Below are 19,611 nucleotides of genomic sequence, written 5' to 3' on the forward strand. Positions count from 1 at the left end.
CTGTTGTAAGTAGGACTATTGGCGACTTTGAAAATTATCACTGGCACTTGAACCAACCATAGAAGTCAAAAGGTCAAATTTCAGCACTCCTCCTTGGAAAGACTGATGACCCCTGGGCTAGGATTAGGTCTGTCTGCATTTATCCTCCCAGGAAGAGGAGAGGGCCATGCTGTGAACTGCTTCAAAGAAACCAGCATACCGCTTGCCTGGACTGGAGATGACTGCAGCTTAAGTCCTAGGAAGACTGGCAATAGGTCAGCTCTTCTTTGCTGACTGTCTGAAAGGCTGGAGGGGCCTCTACTTCGATGGCACACTGTGGGAGGCTCTCTTTTCTCTCCACCAATTTCAGGTGCACCAGAGCAGAGTTGGTAGCCAGGGCGAAGTGGTCCTGTTGGGATAACCAAGGGAGTGGGTGGGTGCAGCCCACCAGGGAGAGTGCTGCCTTTGGGACATGCTGACACTTCAGCATTCTTCTGTTTGACTGCCAGGTAGGACTTACTCCCCGCTGCAGGACAAGGGGAAGGGATGGCTCAGTGGCTTGAGCATTAGCCTGCTAAATCCAGGGTTGTGAGGTCAATACTTGAGGAGGCCATTTAGGGTTCTAGGGACAAATAGATTATTTTTTAGGAGGGAGGGGTAGCTCAGTGGTTGGCACATTGGCCTGCTAAACCCAGGGTTGTGAGCTCAGTCCTTGAGGGGACCGTTTAGGGATCTGGGGCAAACAGATTAAAATAAAAGGGGTGGTGCTTGGTCCTGCCAAGGAGGCAGGGGACTGGACTTGATAACCTCCCGAGGTCCCTTCCAGCTCTGTGAGATGTGTGGGTATGTGATGTGTAAGATGGACTAGGAGAGATCAAAGACTATTATGTGCAGCACCTCTCTAAACATACTTCCTCTATACCCAGTTTCCGAACACCGGACTGGGCTGCCTCTGTGAAATAATGCCCCAGAATAAAGAGCAGCCTTATCCCAGGGACTGGTTCTACTCTTGCTTTCACCAGCAAATGAGTTAAGAATCATCCCTCTGAAACCTACTGCCTGCTAGCACTGCTTTGCTGCTTGCCTAGGTCACTTTGCGTTTACTCTGCATAACAAGAATGGCACATGCTGTTATCTTTTAATTCCACTTTTACATAATGGAAATATCTGAGATGTGATATTTCTAAAATTGTCTTTGAGCCTTGTGTAAAGCCTGTGTAGCTGAAAGAAAGGCTCCCATTGCTTTTGATGGGCTTTGTATGGGGCCTTTATATCCGTATCCTTAGATTTTAAAAGACCAGCTGTCTCCATGAAAATGTCTACCATTTAGACAGGCTCTCTCTTTGTCAGCTCCTGTGTTGATACCTACTGTATATGCAGTTCACATTTTATGGAGCCTGTAAAGTGGCAAGCGCCTGCTTCCATGAAGTCTTAAATAATGAGTCACACTCACCCACCCACGAACCCACATAGGACAATACATGCATTCCAAGGGTGAATTATTCACACTGTTGCAATATAAATCAAGCTGCTGCTTTGCCAGTAGGTTGTGTGATTTCCCAACGACAACTTGCAGTAAATTTGCAGAAGTCTTAAAATGTGCTACCTCTAAAGAGTTAAATAACCAGTCTTTGCCCTGGTAAGTTTTGCTGGTCTGTTTTCTCATTTTTGTGCAACATTGTTAAGGGAATTCATGCTTTTTTCCTCCCTGAAGACTTGGTATATGCAAGACCTTGCTATGTAGCCACCTTTCAAGTACTGTCACAAAATTGTTTTATGTATGGCCAATATTTTGACCTATAATAGGCTCAAGGAACATGCTATTTGTTTTGTATGATTCGTGCTGATAATATATGTGTGATTTCAGTGATAGCTTTCTTGATTTTTAGTAGTAAGACTGAGAAGTGAACATTTCAAATTAATTTTTAAATCTTAATTTTTATGGTACCATTTTTGGCCATAATCCCTTGATAAAAGAGACAAAATTACATATCTATTTAGCTTCATATTTCAATTTGTTAATCTGGCTTTGTCCTCATTACTGTTCCTATTTCTTGTGAAAAAGCCCTAGGTGGCAATACCCTATAATTAATAAAAACTCCCTCAAGTTAGCAATTTGAGTTCTATGAATAGAAGGAATCCTGTATTATAGAATGTCTTTCATACACAGGTTAAAACTTGCCTTGTTAACGTAACCAAAAACTAACGTGAATAAAATGGGAGCTGTGTATAAATCCAGCGGTATAAAATATACATAAATGTGAATTTGTTATAAGTTTTTTTTTCATTAAGATAACAATTAAAGTGCTTATTTTTCATAATTCTTGTGTGTTTTGTAGGTAACTCAAGATCCTGAAGAGGCAGGAAAAGTCATGGTGAGAGAACTGGTTCATAACTTCTTAATGGACCTCTGTTGTTCTTTGAAACATGGCATTAATTTCTACGATCGAAGCCTTGGCACATCTGGCAGGTAAATGAGGAAGGTCTTTTATGTCTATCTTTATGGAGGTTTTTGGGCAACTGGCTTCCAGTCTCTATTTCACAGATTTTTTGACAGCCAGAAGGGCACCATGCTTATAATCTAGTTTGGTCACCTGCATAACACAGGCTGCAGAATTTCACACCAAAATTTCTGGACTGAGCTCAATAAATAGTCATAGGTTTTAGAAAGATATCCAACTTGCATTAAAATATTTCAAGTAATGGATAGTCTGCCACATGAGTTAGGCATCTTTTCCAATAGATAATTACCCTTCTTGATGTGTCTTGTTTCCAATTTGAATTGTTTAAGCTTCACTTTCCATTGTAAATTTGCCTGCTAGATTGGAGACCCCTGTAAGGTGTCCTTTCCAGATCTCAACTCATTCATGTTAACATAAATTAACAAAGCTGAAATCGCTAATGTAGACCTTGCCATGCTTACATGTCTGGTTTTACTTACTGCTTAGAGAGCTACATATACGTAACCTTGTATCCCTAAATGTAATGTGAGTTTTGTTATTGACTTCTGTGGCACCAGAATCTGGTTCATAGCACTTAATCAGGGTATTCATATTTTCCCAGTCACTGTTAAGCTTACTGGATAAAATACTTATGCACCCAGTTTGTGACCAGCAGGGAAAATTACTTAAACTTTTATTTTTCCATAGAAAGAGGCAGGTACAATGATGTAGTACTTCAATGTTAAACAAACTGATTGTCTGAAGTCTGTTTATAACTCTTACATTCATGCAAACTGTTCCTTGCTTTGGGGTAAAGTTTATGAGCTAGCTTTGCTCAAGGTCACTTAGAGGAAGTTGTCTGCGGTGCCATGATCTGTGCTTTTTTTGTGCTTGTACTGAGTAGCAGCACCTCCACGGCCCCAGCCAAGGGATTGATTGGGGGTGGGGAGCCAGCTGAGTACCACCTCTTCTTTTTTTTTTTTTTTTTTAATAAAAAAGGCACTGGCCATGACTGAACAAATTTTAAAATTAAAACCAGATTGAAAAACAACCTATCTTCACAAAGGGTCCCCAGGGTTCAAATGTTTTCTAGTTTAAATGTAATGCTATAATTCTAGTTGTTCAAGTCTCTGACATTTGGTTAGAATATTTTTGGGCTATCAGTGGTACTGCATTGATGAGGGGTGTGTTTTAACTGCCGCACATCAAGTAACAGATCTTTAGCTGCATTCTGTTTTAAGTTACATCAGTATAAATCGAGTGACTCTGCTAATGACAGTGGAGTCAATTGGGTTTGCATCAGCACAAATGGGGGTAGAGCATAATTTGACCTCTTGCATTATAACATCATTCATACTGGAGTTACTGAACTAGCAGAGTACTCAGAATATTAAAATTGTGATTCCCCCTCATGTATCATTAACAGAGGAGGAAATTTGGTGCTTCTGCGCTTCTTGCTGAGTTTAAAAACTGCAACAGAAGATGAGATGGTTGCTGATCTTATGGTGAATATTCTTAAAGTGTGCCCAGATTTACTGAATAAATATTTTAAGGAAACCCAGTATTCCTTCATTCCAAGAGTGAAGTCAACCTGGTTAGACAATATCAAATTGCTAAGAAAGGTAAGAGGAATATGAAAAATTCATGCTTTCTGTGTATAGAAAAGCCCAGTATTGATGGGGTTTTTTTTCTTTTTTTAAGATAAGCTTTCTTTTTTTTAAACAGGTACTATAATATTTTTTTGATTGTGTAATAGAAACGGTAGAAGAGTCAAATGCTCATGGCCTAGTTAAAGCCACTTAGGAAGAAAATTCAGTGCTACATTGGGTTGGTCATCTATATTCACCTGTTATAGCTGGATATTGCATCACACTCTAAGTACCGTTGGTACTGGACAAAATATCTCTCTCGAGGGATGCCATGCAGTACATGGGCCTAGTGGGTTATGTTGCGTAAATAATTTTTTTGTGGAGATAATGTTTGAAGTTTGACTAAGGATCTGACTTCTTATTTGAAAGAAACAGTACTTTGATGTCGGAGGAGACTGTGCCTTAGCTGAGGCTCCATGGATGACGATGTAGTTTGCTCCCAGCTGTGTACACGTACTATTTAATCCTTTCACTATAAAGGCAACAAGACATTTAACTGTAAATAATCAATTGATTTTTAAAAATCAAACCAGATCCAAATACCCAGCTACAAAGAAGTTAAACTGTTATGGTTTAAATGAGTTAAACAGGAAGGACATAAGAGTTCTGAAATACCTGCAGTAATTGATTTTATGTTAGGAAAGACGAGACAGAATGCTGTACAATAAATGTGGAAGATGGTAAAGAGAAAAGTAACGTTCTGTTTTCTGTAGCGGCTGAGTAAAATGAGCTGTGGCTTGGAGCCATGGCAGCTATGAGAAGGGAAGATTAATAGTGTGTGAGAACATCTCATGGCAAAAGGCCATTCTGGGTGTAGAAAGAGGTACAAACATTTAGCTGAATTGGGAAAGAAGAAGTTGGCATTACAGTCTGAGAGAGAAATTCCAGTGGAGATTTGGCTTTTCAAGACACCACAGCACATGGCTAGTGAATCCCTTTGTCCTTTTTGTATATGCGTCCATCTTTTTTATCTTAAAATAGCTGAATGACGTACACAGTGCTACCTATTGAGTAAAGCAAGGGTTCCAAGGATAACAGACAAATTTTCCTCTGGTCTCCGATACAAGTGAGCGTAAAGTTGATATGTGTTCTGTGGGAGGTACTGCTTCTTGTTAGCAATGACCATTATAGAATGACTATGTATGTATGCTCTGTGGTTAACTTTTGAGTGCCGTTCTTGTTGCTTGGAACCTGATATTTAGTATCCTTATTAGTAACCTCTGACCCTAATATTATCAAAACAAAAAAGCAGTAAAGTAGCACTTTAAAGACTAACAAAATAATTTATTAGGTGAGATTTCGTGGGACAGACCCACTTTTTCAGACCATAGCCAGACCAGAACAGACTCAATATATAAGGCACAGAGAACCAAAAACAGTAATCGAGGTTGACAAATCAGAAAAAAAAAATGATCAAGGTGAGCAAATCAGAGAGTAGAGGGGTGGGGCTGGGGGGGTCAAGAATTAGATGAAGCCAAGTTTGCAAAAAAGCCCCATGGCTTTCTCTCTGTTACTGACCCTACTATTGTATTTGTAATGTGTTCTGTAGAATTGGCTGAAGTCTGCATGACTGAATCAGTCTTGGTTAAAACTTTCCTATTTTTATTTCAGATCTATGAGGCTCAACCAGAGATTTCCAGCTCTTTTAAAACAACAGAGTTCATTCCTCTCCCTAAATTGCTTTCTATGGTGATGGTAACAACAGTTCCTGTGGTCTGCAATAAAACTGTGTTCACCCAAGGATTAAATGTAAGAGTGTTTTATTGTCTCATTGCGGCTTTTCCCAAACAGCCTGTTTTAAGAGAAGGGTATGAATAGTGATCAGCCACCTAACTTCTAAAATAAATTATCAGATTTTGTGCTGAGTGCTCCAAATAGTGTCCCCAGTGCAAGAAAATGTTTAAGACCCACTGGCTGCTGCTTTCATAACTCATGTTTCTTCTTTTATGGCATAGAGAAAGAACACAGTTTCTCTCTAACAACCCACATTTTCAGAAAAAAATGTCTTGTTTAAGGCTGCATCGTATACTCCAAGATAAATACAGGTTGAATCTCCCCAGTCTGGCACTCTTGGGATCTCACCAGTCCTGAACCAGGGAATTAGCTGTGCCAGGGGAGGTCAGTGCTGGCTGTCCTTGGGGCTCTGCTTTGGTGGCAGCAGAGGGGCTGGCATTGATGGAGGGAAGCATGAGGTACCTGGGAGAAGCGGTGCATTGGCTGCAAAGCCCTGCTGCCTTGGACCCGGAGCAAATCCCCACAACCTGCATTCATGGCCACTTCCACCAACTGTACCTCATCCCTGTTCTCTCCTTCCCTCCCTGAGATTGAGTGGTGCAAATCTACTAAGTAGAACCCCCCCTACCCCCAACTTGCGCAGAGGTTGTGTTCTTGGCAACCTCCACGTAAGTTGAATTTTCACGTAACTCAGGATCTGGGAAACTGACCAGCACATCACTGGTCAGTTTCCTGGCTTCTGCCAATGGGAGGGAGCCAGGCGTGGCTGCCCACCCGGCTTCTCCCTGCTGGGAGAAGTCATGCTGCGCAGACAGCTGCAGAGCAGCTTCCAGTTGCGCTTAACTCACGTTGATGCAAATTAAGTGCAACTCGAAATCGCGCATTTCAGGGGTTTACTGTATTTGCAATGCTCTGGAAGAATTGGGAGGACAGAGGGGAGTTGCTGAGCAGAAGGCCCCAGCCTTTCCCCATGACTGCTCCAGTGCAGGAGCACCCGCAGTGATGCCAGACCACTGATGTTGCTGGACAAGGAAAGTTCTGATCGTAGAGATTCAACTTGTAGTTTGTTTACAACAGCTATGGAACAAGTACTGTAACTTTGATAATTCACTTTGTTTTTGTTTTAGCTACCCAGCAAAACAGTGAAGCACACCACCTTGTCCCTTATGGCGACTATTTTGAGAAGATCACTGAAAAATATCGAGCACTGTTTGAATGAGGAAATATGGCAGAAGTCAGAAATCTACACTCCATTGATGATGCAAGAATTTGTCCAACTGTACAGAGAAGCCCTTAGCAAGGTATAAATTAGAAGAAGGTACAAAAAGCAGTAGGGGCCTAGAATTACACACTGGCGGTAGATAACGTTGCCAGTGCATGAGGACACCCTACTCTGAAAGCTGTTTTGTGGTCATTTCTTTTAAGTGCTAATAACTGGTGCTGTAGTGCTACATGGCTTCCAATAAGTCTGGTCAGTGGAATGCCAATGCAATTCTGTTCTAAGATGAATGCAGAACATTGGCAAGTGGTGTGCTAGTACCGAGGGAAACTATTAAAATTAAGAGCTGTTTTTTAGTAACTTGGGGCCAAATTCTACTCTAATTTAAAATAAATTGCAGTCAATGGAGGTTTACATCCAGGTAATTGAGAGCAGAATTTGGCCTTTGGTTTGAAAATGTTTGTTGTATTGAAATACAGACAGGCAAAAAATGGTAAGCACTTGGTAACTTTTCATGGCAGTTTTTTTGAGAAGACATTTTTCTTTTCATATGTTTATGCTCTACAGAGCTGAAAATAAAAATCTGATTTCCTTTTGTATTCAGATGGCATAATATAAGTTCTCCTTTTCAGTGGGTTAGGAATATTTGCATTATTACGGCATTGTCCAGCATTGAAAAGCTGTTATTTTTGTCTCATGTAAATTTTGCCTTTAGCTTTTACCTGACATGAACAGCATAGTGGCGGTCTGGCAGTCACTTCTAAAACAACAGAGAGCACACCATGATGGGGATAAAGCCACTGAGGAGGAAATGACTGAAATCACAGAAACGGATGAACAGCATGGTAGGAAAATATTTGTGCCCTGTCTAGGTGGCATCTCCCATCCTGAAAGAAACTCTTGCGTGGTTCCTAACAATACAAAACTTGCAACTGAATTTTGTGAGCAATGAAGCAGTTGATATTTTAAGGCTACGTCTACGCTAGCCCCTCCACCCCAGCTTTTGAAAGGGGGGTGCTAATGAGATCCTGTGGGATGTTCTAATGAGGTGCTGAAAGGAATATGCAGCACCTCATTAGCATAATGGCAGCCGCAGCACTTTGAAAGTGCCACTTTTGGTCGTTAACTGCTCATCTATATGGGGTCCTTTTCGAAAGGACCCTGCACATTTTGAAATCCCCTTATTCCTATTTGATTATACTATTTATTTATAGTATTGATTTATATATTATACTATTGATTTATATTATTCCTATTTGATTGTAGGAATAAGGGGATTTCGAAGTGTGCGGGGTCCTTTTGAAAGGGACCTTGAGCCATTCACGATTGAAAGCAGCACTTTTGAAGTGTCGTGGCTGCCATTATGCTAATGAGGTGCTGCATATTCATTACAGTGCCTCATTAGCATATTCTGAAGGGTCTTATTAGCATCCCCCTTTGTGTAGACATAGTCTAAGTGTCAGTATTCTCACTAGTCTCTGATTTAGCACCTGTTAAAACAAAAGAGGACAGTTCACATCAAAAGAGCAGTTGTTTCAGGCTCTCTGCAAACTCAGACAGGCTTTGCTGCCTCATTTACTTGCAGGTTATGTTTTCAAGGTGCTTCCTTTGTAGCCATTACAGCTGCCGATTTCATTTTTTAAAACTTGAAAACTGAGAGTGTGGCAGATAGTTGTGGGGTCTGTCCTCATCTTCCCTTCTAGTCTTTCATACTTGTTTGGCTGATGGAGGGTGTTCCACACTTTGGAAAATGCTGGTCGGAGGGAGGCGGGGATGGAGGTGGTTGTAAAGAATTTTTTGGCTATATTTACTCTCTATTTATTTACTTAGACTATCAGTTGTACAACAGTTGGCCTTTATACAGCCTTACATCTTATATGTTAAGCTGCCTGTAAACCAGAAAAAATAGTTTAGGCTGCTGAAATGCCATTTGCCTAAAATTAGATGGCTTTTGTACATGTGTGATGTGTTTCTGTTGTACTTGTGCATGTCTTCCAGAGAATGGTCTCTTTCGAAGGCTTTACATGTGGAGATTATTTAAAAAAAAACAAAAGCAGGGGAGAGAGAAACCTTACCTGAAATACATGGTGATAAATTTCCAGTATATACTTTACAATCAGCACCAATGTACCCAATGTCAGCATTGAAAAGCAGCAATACTGGATGGCTGGATTCTTCACTATTTCACATTGAATATGAAAGACCAGGGATATGTTTAGTTTTGTATTTGCATACCATTCTCATAGCAAATATGTCAATAACAGCGCAAGTCAATAATTAGTTGATAATGTAGCAAAAACATCCTCATAAGTTAATAATTACATCAAACAGTGTTTTAACATCACGTGTTACACAGAGCCACAGGAGACATGTTAAAGAGCCATTTGTAACTCGAGAGCCACAGCCTGAGTGTCATTGGGTAAGAGTGTTGCGAGATTGTGCTTTTCCTTTGTCTAAAAGAAAAATAAACTAATCCTGAATATGTTAATTCTCTATTTGTGTTCAGGCTCAGACGATGCAGAGACCACTCTTCTGAAAGCGGTGTTACTTCAGGTCATATGCCTTTGTCAGAAGGTTGTTCCGCACTTGGTAGCTCAGAGCAACTTTGATTTTAGCAAACTACTAAAAGGTATGTTAAGGATATTTAAATGTTCCTCATCTGGCTAATAAGAACATTAAAAGTAAGAGAGGTTGGTTGATTGCTTTTCTACTTAGCACCGGTTGAACTTCTCTAATCCAGAGCACTCTCATCTGGCAAGATTTTAGTTGGCTGGGCTGGATGACCACTTATTATGGGTGTGGCCAAGTTTCCTGTGGTCGCATAAAGTTTGTTTGCAGCCACCAGTCCTGGCTTTCAATGTTCTGTGCTGTTAATTAGCTGTAATTTACCCCTAACTGTCTTCTAAGAGCCCAGTAAGCAGTGGAAGTGTTGGTAATGTGCTGGCAAATTCTCTTATCTGGTACCGGTCAGGTCTTAAGGGTGCCAGACGAGAGAGGTTTAACCTGTAAAAAGAACAGAAGTGTTCTCAAAAGAGTAACCTGTTTTAGACTCTATTGCATTACCGTTTAGTTTTGCTCTCTGTGCAGGACTGGGCACTTTACAACAAATGCAAAATGACAAGATCCGTGATCCAAGGATTTAGCTTTAAAACTGTATATATTAAGGCTTACAGGGGCTCACTGTCTTGAGTGGTTCATGACCATGAGTGACAGCCTCTGGGCAGACTGTCAGAAGAGCAGAACAAACTGGTGCAATGTTCTTTAATTAGATTTCCCCAACCCAATAACAAGTGTGAACTCCTCAATCAATGTAGGCGTGTTACCGTGGAGCCAGAGGCAGTCCTCTTAGGCACTCCAGTTTATCTTGCCACCCAGACTGTCTGGACTTAATGACAGATTGTCACAACAAAAATGAAAAGCATTCAAGTTGCTCCTAGTCCCAAAAGACCAAGCACTCTGGCTCAGTTTGTACCTCAGATCTAACACCAGTGACAATGCTGGTAGCCAGTCCTGTAGTAACTAACTATGGATTTATTAATTAGAAGGGAACATGAGAGGGTTATTTACAAGTTAAAGCAGGCAGCCTATAAGCACAAAGAGTTGCAGTGTATGGTTCCAAATGATGACAGACATGAAGTGATCTGTCCACTTGATGTCTATTAGGGTTTGCTTAGGTTGTTCCTAGGGATTGGGGGAGGGATAGCAAAGTGGTTAGGATACAGTAAACCCTCAAGTTACCTGGGGGTTGTGTTCCTGCATCCCCCACATAACTTGAATTTTTGCACAAGTCGGGGGGAGATGGGAACCAGGCTGCCACTTGGTTCTCAGCTCCCCTCTGCTTGCGGACCTGGGAAACTGAACAGCCCACCAGGGCTGGTCAGTTTCTTGGCTGCTTCTCCCTGTCTTCCCCCAGCAGCACGGCTGTCAAGTTGACAGCCACGCGGCTGCGAGAAGGCAGGGAGAATGGGCTGCAGGGCAGCGTCAAGTTGTGCTTAACTCACATATGTCGAGGGTTTACTGTATGGGCTTCGTATACCCTGGGGTGTGAGCTCAGTCCTTGAGGGGGCCTTTCTAGGTTCTGGGGCAGAATAGATTTGAAAAAAAAAAAAAACCTGTCGGGGATGGTGATAGGCCTTGCTGTGAGAGCAGGGGACTGGACCCGATGACCTCTTGAGGTCCCTTCCAGTTCTATGAGATTGGTATATCTCTGCTTCTGTTTCTTAGCTCCTGCCCATGTAAGAGTCCAAACAGCAAAGACAGAACCATTTCTTCTTGAGAGCATCCTTATATGCTCTTTCCCAGAGTTCAAACTGATGGGAGGAGAGCTGCTGAGCGTAACTTCTTCATGCATGGATGAGACAATCCACAAAATTTCTGTCTTAGAATGGTCTGGGTTGCCTTCCTTTGCTGGGTGGGGAACCTCTGTTCCTGCTGAGGCTCACAAGTTCATAGCAGGCATTTTTAAATTATAAAACAAAACTTTCATATTACTTTATAGCATAGCATACAGACATTGCTAGTCAGATTAATGCGTGCAGCAACTTAGAAGCATTTTACAGAGTCTAAACACATTCTTATGAGTCTAACACCTATCCTGAATAATACTCAAAATTTAGGTGAGCTGGTGTGGTTGTCAGTACTCAGCTAATATTTTCAGACTTGGCAAGAGCTGGCCCCAGGTCTACTAGCATCACAACAGGAAAATGATATTTTTTCTTAAATTCCATATCTGGTTTGTCACATCCTATTTTTAAATTTTAAAAATCATCTTCTAATTTACTTCTTGATGTTGTTTACAGATTTCTTTTTAAAACAAAAATCTTGAATTTACAGGAAGGGCCTGGCCAGATTCACCAAGAGGGGAGGGGAGGGATGGGTCACAGAATTATTATGGTGGGCGCTTGCAGTATTGCCACCCTTACTACTGCATGGCCACCAGCAGCGGCAGAGAAGTTAGGGTAGCATGGCGTGGTACTGCCACTCTTACTTCTGTTCTGCTGTTAGGGCGCACCCTTCCGAGCTGCACGCCTGCTCTCTGGTCACCCAGCTCTGAAGGCAGTGCAGAGGTAAGTAACTCCCTCAGGCTCCTGGGACTATCCCAACCTAAATAATTCATTGTAGAACCCTTCATGTTTGCAACATTTCAACCTCTTAAAGGGACAGGGTAATTCATCAGAGGCTTAAAAATTACTTACCGATGCAGAGGTTTCTTCTGTAAGATTTCCATAGTTACCCTTTTTTCTTTTGCTGTTCTGAATTTCATTCATGCTCCCTGCAGTCCAAGGGAAGAGGAGTGGAATTCTGTAAGGGGTTGCTTCTCAGGGAAGATCATAAAATGAGCAATAGTTAACAGTAATGTGAGATAATTTGAGTTTGTCTCCTATGTAACAGTTGTTCAAAGAAGCTATGTCTACATTAGCCACTTCCTTTCAGAAGGGGCATGGTAATGAGGGAGTTTGGAAGATGCTAATGAGGCGATGACATGAATATGCAGTGCCTCATTAGCATAATGGCAGCTGCGCGGTTTGAAAGTGCCGCTTTTGAAATGCACATCGCCCATGTAGACAGGAGCCTTTCGAAAGGACTCCCTGGACTTTGAAAACTCCTTCTTCCTAAAACCAAATGGGAAGCAGGGGCTTTCAAAATCAGGGTCTTTTCAAAAGGCCTCCAGCTACACGGGTGGTGTGCATTCCAAAAGCAGCAGTTTCAAATCGTGTGCGGCTGCCGTTATGCTAATGAGGTGCTGCATATTCATGTCAGTGCCTCATTAGCCTCTTCTGAACTCCCTCAGTACCATGCCCCTTCCAGAAGCGTTTCTTTGTGTACCAAACTAAATAGGAAAGTAAGTTTTCTATGCCCTATAAAGCTAGAATAATTCTCTGTACCATGTGCAGTCTCTTGTAAGGTGTATGAGAGTAGGAGTTATGTAAATTAAGGGTTTGTCAAGAAAAGGCGAGCACAGAGTCTTGAGTTAATTCGTGCCATTCCTATCCCTCTTTTACCCCAGTCAGCGCACACTGTAGTTTATTCTGTGGCTGGCTCACAAAATCACGCATCCTGCATGTTCTAGTGTTTCTTACAGCATAATGGATTGATTTAAAAAAAACCCAAAACCATAAGGAGGGATCTGCATCTTGATCAGGCAATGACCCCGTGGTGTTGTATTTAGTTACAGTGTGACAGAAGGAATAAAACTTTAGCACCACACATTTCTTGGCAGCAAAGAGCATTCAACATTAGTCACAGCTCTCCCATCCTCCTGCAGAGAATTGAGCAGTCTGCTTCTGAGACTGAAGACTGGCAGTCTGGTTTTGACATGTTTGTTTAACAGCTGATCCCATTTTGATTGTTTAGCTTTGCTGCTGGTGTAACTTGAGGGTTTTGTTAGTTCTGTTATCTTTTTGTAAGGCACTGTTCCGTACGCCAATTACACAGTAGAAGAAAAGAGAATACCCCAGAGAAAAAGAGATGATAAAGCATGGAGTTAAAATACGGGGCAGCTCCCACAGCGTGGAATGTATTAGCAGTACATTTGTTGTCAGCGAACCAATGTCAGCATCACTAGTTTTGTGAATTATATGGATACAATTTGATCTCTGGTGAATTGAGGAATATAATGTATCCCTCTGCAGTCTGGTTTTTTTGCATTAGATGAAAGTACCAGTGGTTGCATACAAATGATAAAAAAGCTACTTTAGGTGAGATGCAAGCCCAAAGCTCACTGGTGATCACAAATATCTCCTAGATCTTTTTAAAACAATATGGGTATTAGTCCGATTAGTAGGTATATGTTGAACCTCTATAGTACAGTACCTTCAGGATCTGACTGCTGCCAAACAAGAGAATTTGCCAGGCTGTGGGAGGCTAGTATTGTCTAGCACATCACCAGCACTTCCACTACTTACTGGGCTCTCAGAAGACACTTAGAGGTAAATTACAGCTAAGGAGCAGCACAGAACACTAAGGCTATGTCTACACTATGAGATAAATTCAAGTTTCTTAATATAGATTTTGTAACACTGGGTTTTATAAATTTGAATCTGACTATCTTCACCTGCCCACCTGCTCCTCACAAGGTTGACTCAAATGGCAAACAACTGTTACACTAGTGCATTGTGGAAACCTATCCCACAGTTCTCTCATCCCTGTAGCATTCTGGATATTTTTGCTGGTATTTGACATCATCTTCCCACATTGCATTGCCCTCATTCCCCTCCCGTGGTAAGCAAACAGTTATTTTTCCAGGAAGAAGGAAGGAAAAGTAGGGCATCAACAAAGATCGCCAAATTAACAGGAGTCTCTTCTGTAACTGAGCTGCTTTTTAAAACTGTAGCTTAACTGAATTATCAAAGATTTTTATAAAAATCAACAGGTGTGTGTCTTCTCAGCTGGCCATCCTCTCACTGTCCCTGCACCCTTGATTGCATCTGATCTCTGACAATAATACAAGGACAATGAGAAGCATGAAGAAGGAGTAGATAGTAAGGATTCGAAAGAAGAGAGTTGCTGAGGAAAGGGTTTTTGGGTTCCCAGTCCACTATACAGATTCTGTGCACAGTCTGTGTTCTCAACTGGCCCTCCACCCACTCTTCCCTGTGCGAAGGGCTCCAGAGTTAGAAGACAGAGGATAGAAGAGGCTAGGAAAAATGATTTTTGTCATCTTACTGCACTACACAGAAATTACCAACATGGGAGATGGGGCTTGCCAAAGTTCATTGCCATTGTGGGGCGGTTTGGGGATTAGGAGGTTAGATGGCCAGTTGACGTGGTCCCCAAAAATCTGTTTTGGCTCGAGGGCCACTTGAACTGTTCACCCCCGGTTGCAAGGCCCCCGCAATTTGTAGCCGCCTGGGGAGACCTCCCCCATAGCGACAGAAAGGCACCAAAAATGTTAGCTAGCTCCCTGGCTTCTTGTGGGCGGTGGGGGAGGTGTCAGTGGGGGGCCAGTTGAAGTAGTCCCTGTTGGCAGCTGCAAGCCCCCCGCAGTTCATAGCCGCTGGGGGAGAGTTCCACCCCACAGCAGAAAGGCCCCGAAAATATTTTTGGTGGGGCGCCAGTTGAAGCAGTCCCCTTGGTGGCAACAGGGCCCCAAAAATATTTCCCGCCCTTGGAGCCCTAAACATGCACAAGCCAGGACACGGTGCTGCCTGGCAGCCTGGCCAACACTGAACAGCAGGCATGTCCTTTGGTTGGGTCCGGGGCTAGCCATGTGACGCGTGGCACCTGTGGGGGAGGGAGAGTGGTATGCTCACAAATGTAAACCGTTGAGAAGAAGTTTCTCAGCATCTTATGCAAGCACAACCCCCACAACAGCCTTGTTGCCAAGTGGGGCAGCGGCTGGCGCCAGACAGTGCAGAAAAAAATACCAATGTGTAGAGAGAGAACCACGAACTCCCTGCAGGGGCTATTTGTAATGGGTAGATGCGCTCCCAGCATTAGTAGAAAAGGAAGACATTGTATGATGCCCTCTCGTACAAACATGAGCCCACAGCCACAGTCTTCCTGGTCATGATTTGAAATTCACATTCTTCCTGTAACCTAATCCCTTCACACCTGGAGAGTAGCAGCCAGAGCAGAGCACTGAGGGGCATTGAGGGTTACATATAGGACACCTCTAGAGGCTAATAAATTCGATTTTAAGATATGGCGCTTCCATACCAGCCTTTATTCAAACTTTTAAATTCAAACTTGATGCTACACCCAGCAAGTACCGACAGTATTGTAATGTAGATATTAGTGATCCCTAAATTGAGCTAAGGGTATTTACAGTGAAGACAGTGACATGGTAATATCGAGTTAACTGCCTTAAATTCAAACATTTCTCATAGTGTAGACATAGCCTAAAAGCCAGGACTGGTGGCTGGAAACAAACTATACGTGATCACAGGAAACTTGGCCACACCCACGATAAGTGTCGCCCAACTAACTAAAATCATGCTGGATGATGGATGTTGCCAGGTGAGAGAGGTTCAACCTGTAATAATATTGCTGTTTTCCAACCTCAGGTATTGTCACCGAAAAAGGCCTCCGACAGGAAATCCCTCCTGTTCTACAGCACCACGTACTGAAAGTGGCTCTGGAACTGCCAGCAAATAAATTTGCCTGGTTCAGAGTACAGGTAGGAGAATTTCAGAGGTGTTCATCAATTTCTTTTGCCAGTTGCCCTCATGTCATTGGTAGTGCCCTTTTTCAGTGCCTGTCCTTTCATTTTGGTGTCCATTTCCGTTTGGCGAGAGCTCATCTCTTGCAAACAGGCATTGTGCTCAATATCAGATCTGCAGCCCCAGCCTAGAACCTGTGCCCATGGGACTAGAAATTCCCTCCTCTCATAGGATGGGTGGGATGGGGCAACCTACAATCTACTGCTCCCAGAGGCAAGAGTGAGAATCTGCTGGCTACCATGAGATGGAAGGGAGATGAGCAGGATATTAGAATGCTGCTTCTAATCACCTGATGGAGAACAACCTTCTGCAAGGTGCCTCCTTGCTTATGGCACATGGATGCTTTCACATTTACTCTCTCTCTCTCTCTCTCTCTCTCTCTCTCTCTCTCTCACTCAATCTCTCTTTCTCTCTCTCCATTTACTGTGGGCATATGTCAGAGGGGAGCCTCCTACAGATGGCTGGAGAAAGGGGTTGAACCTACCTTGTGACAGCTGACAGTGGAGAAAAGCAGTGACTCTGGGATGCCCTGGTTGGAACCCTTCATAATAGCAGATCCCTATTCTCTATGGCTGTGTGAATGAGAAAGAGACCTAAGAGGGAGCAGGAAAGATCTCTGAAACTTGCAAATTTTTTTTTTTTTTCCTCCTTGCTAGCTTCACCAGCAGTGTAATCAGGCCCACCGATGGCAAGGGGACAACTAACCCAGGCCATTCAAAGGGGCTGGGGCTCTTCCAGTGGGGGTTGGAGCCCTGGGATCCTTTGAATCACTGCTGGAGTGCTGAAGCACTGCACCGGTTATTCTGCCTGGCTCAGGCTGCACGAATGAAGGCACTGTGGTCCAGGCAGCACTGAGGGCTGGCTGACATGGCCCTGTCCCTTCTGCCTGAGGCTCCGCCTCTACGGGGATGCAGAGCTGGCCCTTCCCGACTTTGCCTCAGGGCCTGCAGTGGCTGTTGGCTCCGCTGAGTGTAATTTTTCTGTTTTGCATGCTGCTTATTTAGGGAAATGCTTAAAGGAAAGGTCAGAAAGTCGCATTCAACTATGATGTTAAGGGCTTTTGTATTTTGCACGTTGGATTGGTCAAAAATGGGACAAGCAGTAAAGTTCTGCAATATGTGATAAATGATACCTGTCCAAACAAATGCAACTTGCACTGATTTTCTGTTCTACCAGGTCTAAATTCAGCCTTGGGCCAAGTGAATTTATTTCCCCATCAGTGTCAGTATGACGTCAGGGTTATTGGTGAAGGGTATGGTGAGGAGACTGCTCTCTTTGACCCTTCTATTAGTTGGTTTTCATGTTGGACACACTCCTTCCACCACTTGAAGGCTATTACACTCCTCTTGCTCACTTGCTAATTGCAAAATTTGTTCAAATAATGCTACGTCCGGTTGGCCAGACCAAACAAACCGAGGCCTGCAAAACAGTTCTTGCCGTCCTGCTGCCTGTCCGGTGTTATCACACAAGGGGGATTTAAACCCATTGTTCTTTTAGGATGTTTCAGAAGCAGAGAAGGTTCATGGTGAAAGATCAGTATTTTATTTACTGATGAAAATGTTTGTGACATGTAACCATTCACAACTGAAAACATCAACAAAACAATTGATCATCAAGGTAAGTGTTTTTGTGTCATCCAATACCTAAACACGTTTATATAGTTTGCGTCAACAGTGGTGGGTTGACCTTGACCACGCTAAGATTGCTTCTTGGGTTTCAAGAAGTCTGTAATGTCATTTGATTGTAACTGTTCACTCCCTCCTGTGTGGAGCGTGGTTCGCAATTAGTCTCTTCTGCTCATGTGAAACAGTCCCAGTGTTATCCCAGTGTAATCTAGCAATGAAGGTTGTATAGCTTTTTAAAAACAAATTGAAAAAAAATCTACATTTTAGCACCTAAATAGAAGATCCTTGATTTTCAGACATGTCGAGGGCCCAAAGATCCCATTGAAGTCAATGGCACCTGCAGGGGTTTGGTGCCTCTGAAAATCAACACACTTCTAGTTAGATCCTTCCATATGGTTTTAGGAGCCTAAATTGAAGAATTCCGTCGTATGTTTTCCTGGGTCTTGACTCTACAGTCAGATCCATGCAAGTGAATGGTTGGGTCCACGCATAGCTCGAGTGACTCTACTGTCTTCCGGATGGTTCCAGGACCTAGCCCCCAGGGACACCCTTGTAACTTTGTTCACAGACCATAGTGACATAGATTTTAAAAGTTAAATCTGGTCTGTGGTTGCTGTTGTAAGGTTTAATCACAGGTTGCATTTCAAAAGCTGGAGGATAACCACTTTTATCAGAGAAATTTGGTAAGGAGTTCTGTTGTAAGGCTCATGTCAGCCCCAGAGATGTTGACGAGTCTGCTGCCTACCAGTACACTTTTCTTGGCATGATTTTGATGCTAACATTGGCTGCCGTTGTCAGGGAAACAAGATGCCAGATCACCGATGAATTTTTAAGGTCTTTAAAATCCAGGGCCCGCTGAAGCCAGTAAGAATCTTTACACTCAGTTCAGTGGCCTTTTGATTGTAAAGTTTGCATAGTACCACCATGTCTGGGCTAGGGAGGTTCAATTCAAAATGTTTCAGAGGCGTAAAGGCAGTGAACCTGCTCTGACCAAAGCCAATGGCAGAATTCCCATAGACGTGGCAGGGTTAGGAAAAGAGCTGGAATTTGGTGGCATTTCTGTTACAGTTAATCTTAGCAGCTATATAGGGAAAGCTTGGCTCCAAAATATGCAGTTCTTAATAGTGATGGGTAAGTTCCCCTTGTATGAACCCTTGGTGCTTAAGCATATTTAAATATAAAAAAGCAATAGGGTATATTTTTTGTAGTACAGGTTGAACCTCTCTGGTCTGGCAACATCTGTAATCTGGCATGATTTTAATTAGCCAGATGACCACTTATCAGGGGGGTGGCCAAGTTTCCTGTGGTCACATTAAGTTTGTTTACAGTCACCAGTCCTGGCTCTCAATGTTCTGTGCTGTAATTTAGCTGTAATTTACCCCTAAATGTCTCCTACAAGCCCAGTAAGCAGTGAAAGTGTTGGTAACGAGGCTAGACAATATTGACCTCCCGTGGTCTGGCAAATTCTCTTGTTTTGCACCGGTCAGGTCCCAAGGGTGCCAGACTAGAGAGGTTCGACCTGTAAATTGTGTTGCTGAGCAGAAATGTGGGCTGCCTGATTCATTTTCTCCTTTCAGTGTGTTCTGTTTTCTTTGAAAGGGAGACATAAGCAGGGAGAGGTCAATACAGCTGTGACAGTTCTGATGGGGTTTTAAAAATTATCTTTTTAAATAAAAGCGATGTTAATGAGTCCTTTTTAGTATTTTTTCAGCATAATGGAGTATAATTTGCAGGCACGTTTTCGAATTTTACATTCTGTTCCTTCCTCTTTTACGAAGGCTGAAAGTACAGTTCTTTTTTGAG

General features: G+C 42.7%; 1 protein-coding gene across 1 annotated transcript in view; it reads left to right on the top strand.

Moving 5' to 3' along the window:
* Window positions 1-19,611, top strand: part of URB1 (URB1 ribosome biogenesis homolog) — an 84,830-nt gene that overhangs the window by 16,004 nt on the left and 49,215 nt on the right. The window contains exons 8-15 of the mRNA XM_074996988.1: window positions 2,319-2,449; window positions 3,847-4,042; window positions 5,681-5,818; window positions 6,931-7,104; window positions 7,738-7,867; window positions 9,529-9,651; window positions 16,028-16,140; window positions 17,681-17,800. Coding sequence (XP_074853089.1) covers window positions 2,319-2,449; window positions 3,847-4,042; window positions 5,681-5,818; window positions 6,931-7,104; window positions 7,738-7,867; window positions 9,529-9,651; window positions 16,028-16,140; window positions 17,681-17,800 — 1,125 coding nt within the window. The remainder of the gene's footprint in view (window positions 1-2,318; window positions 2,450-3,846; window positions 4,043-5,680; window positions 5,819-6,930; window positions 7,105-7,737; window positions 7,868-9,528; window positions 9,652-16,027; window positions 16,141-17,680; window positions 17,801-19,611) is intronic.

The sequence above is a fragment of the Carettochelys insculpta genome, chromosome 1 (genome assembly GCF_033958435.1).
Source record: "Carettochelys insculpta isolate YL-2023 chromosome 1, ASM3395843v1, whole genome shotgun sequence".
Taxonomy (NCBI): Eukaryota; Metazoa; Chordata; order Testudines; family Carettochelyidae; genus Carettochelys; species Carettochelys insculpta.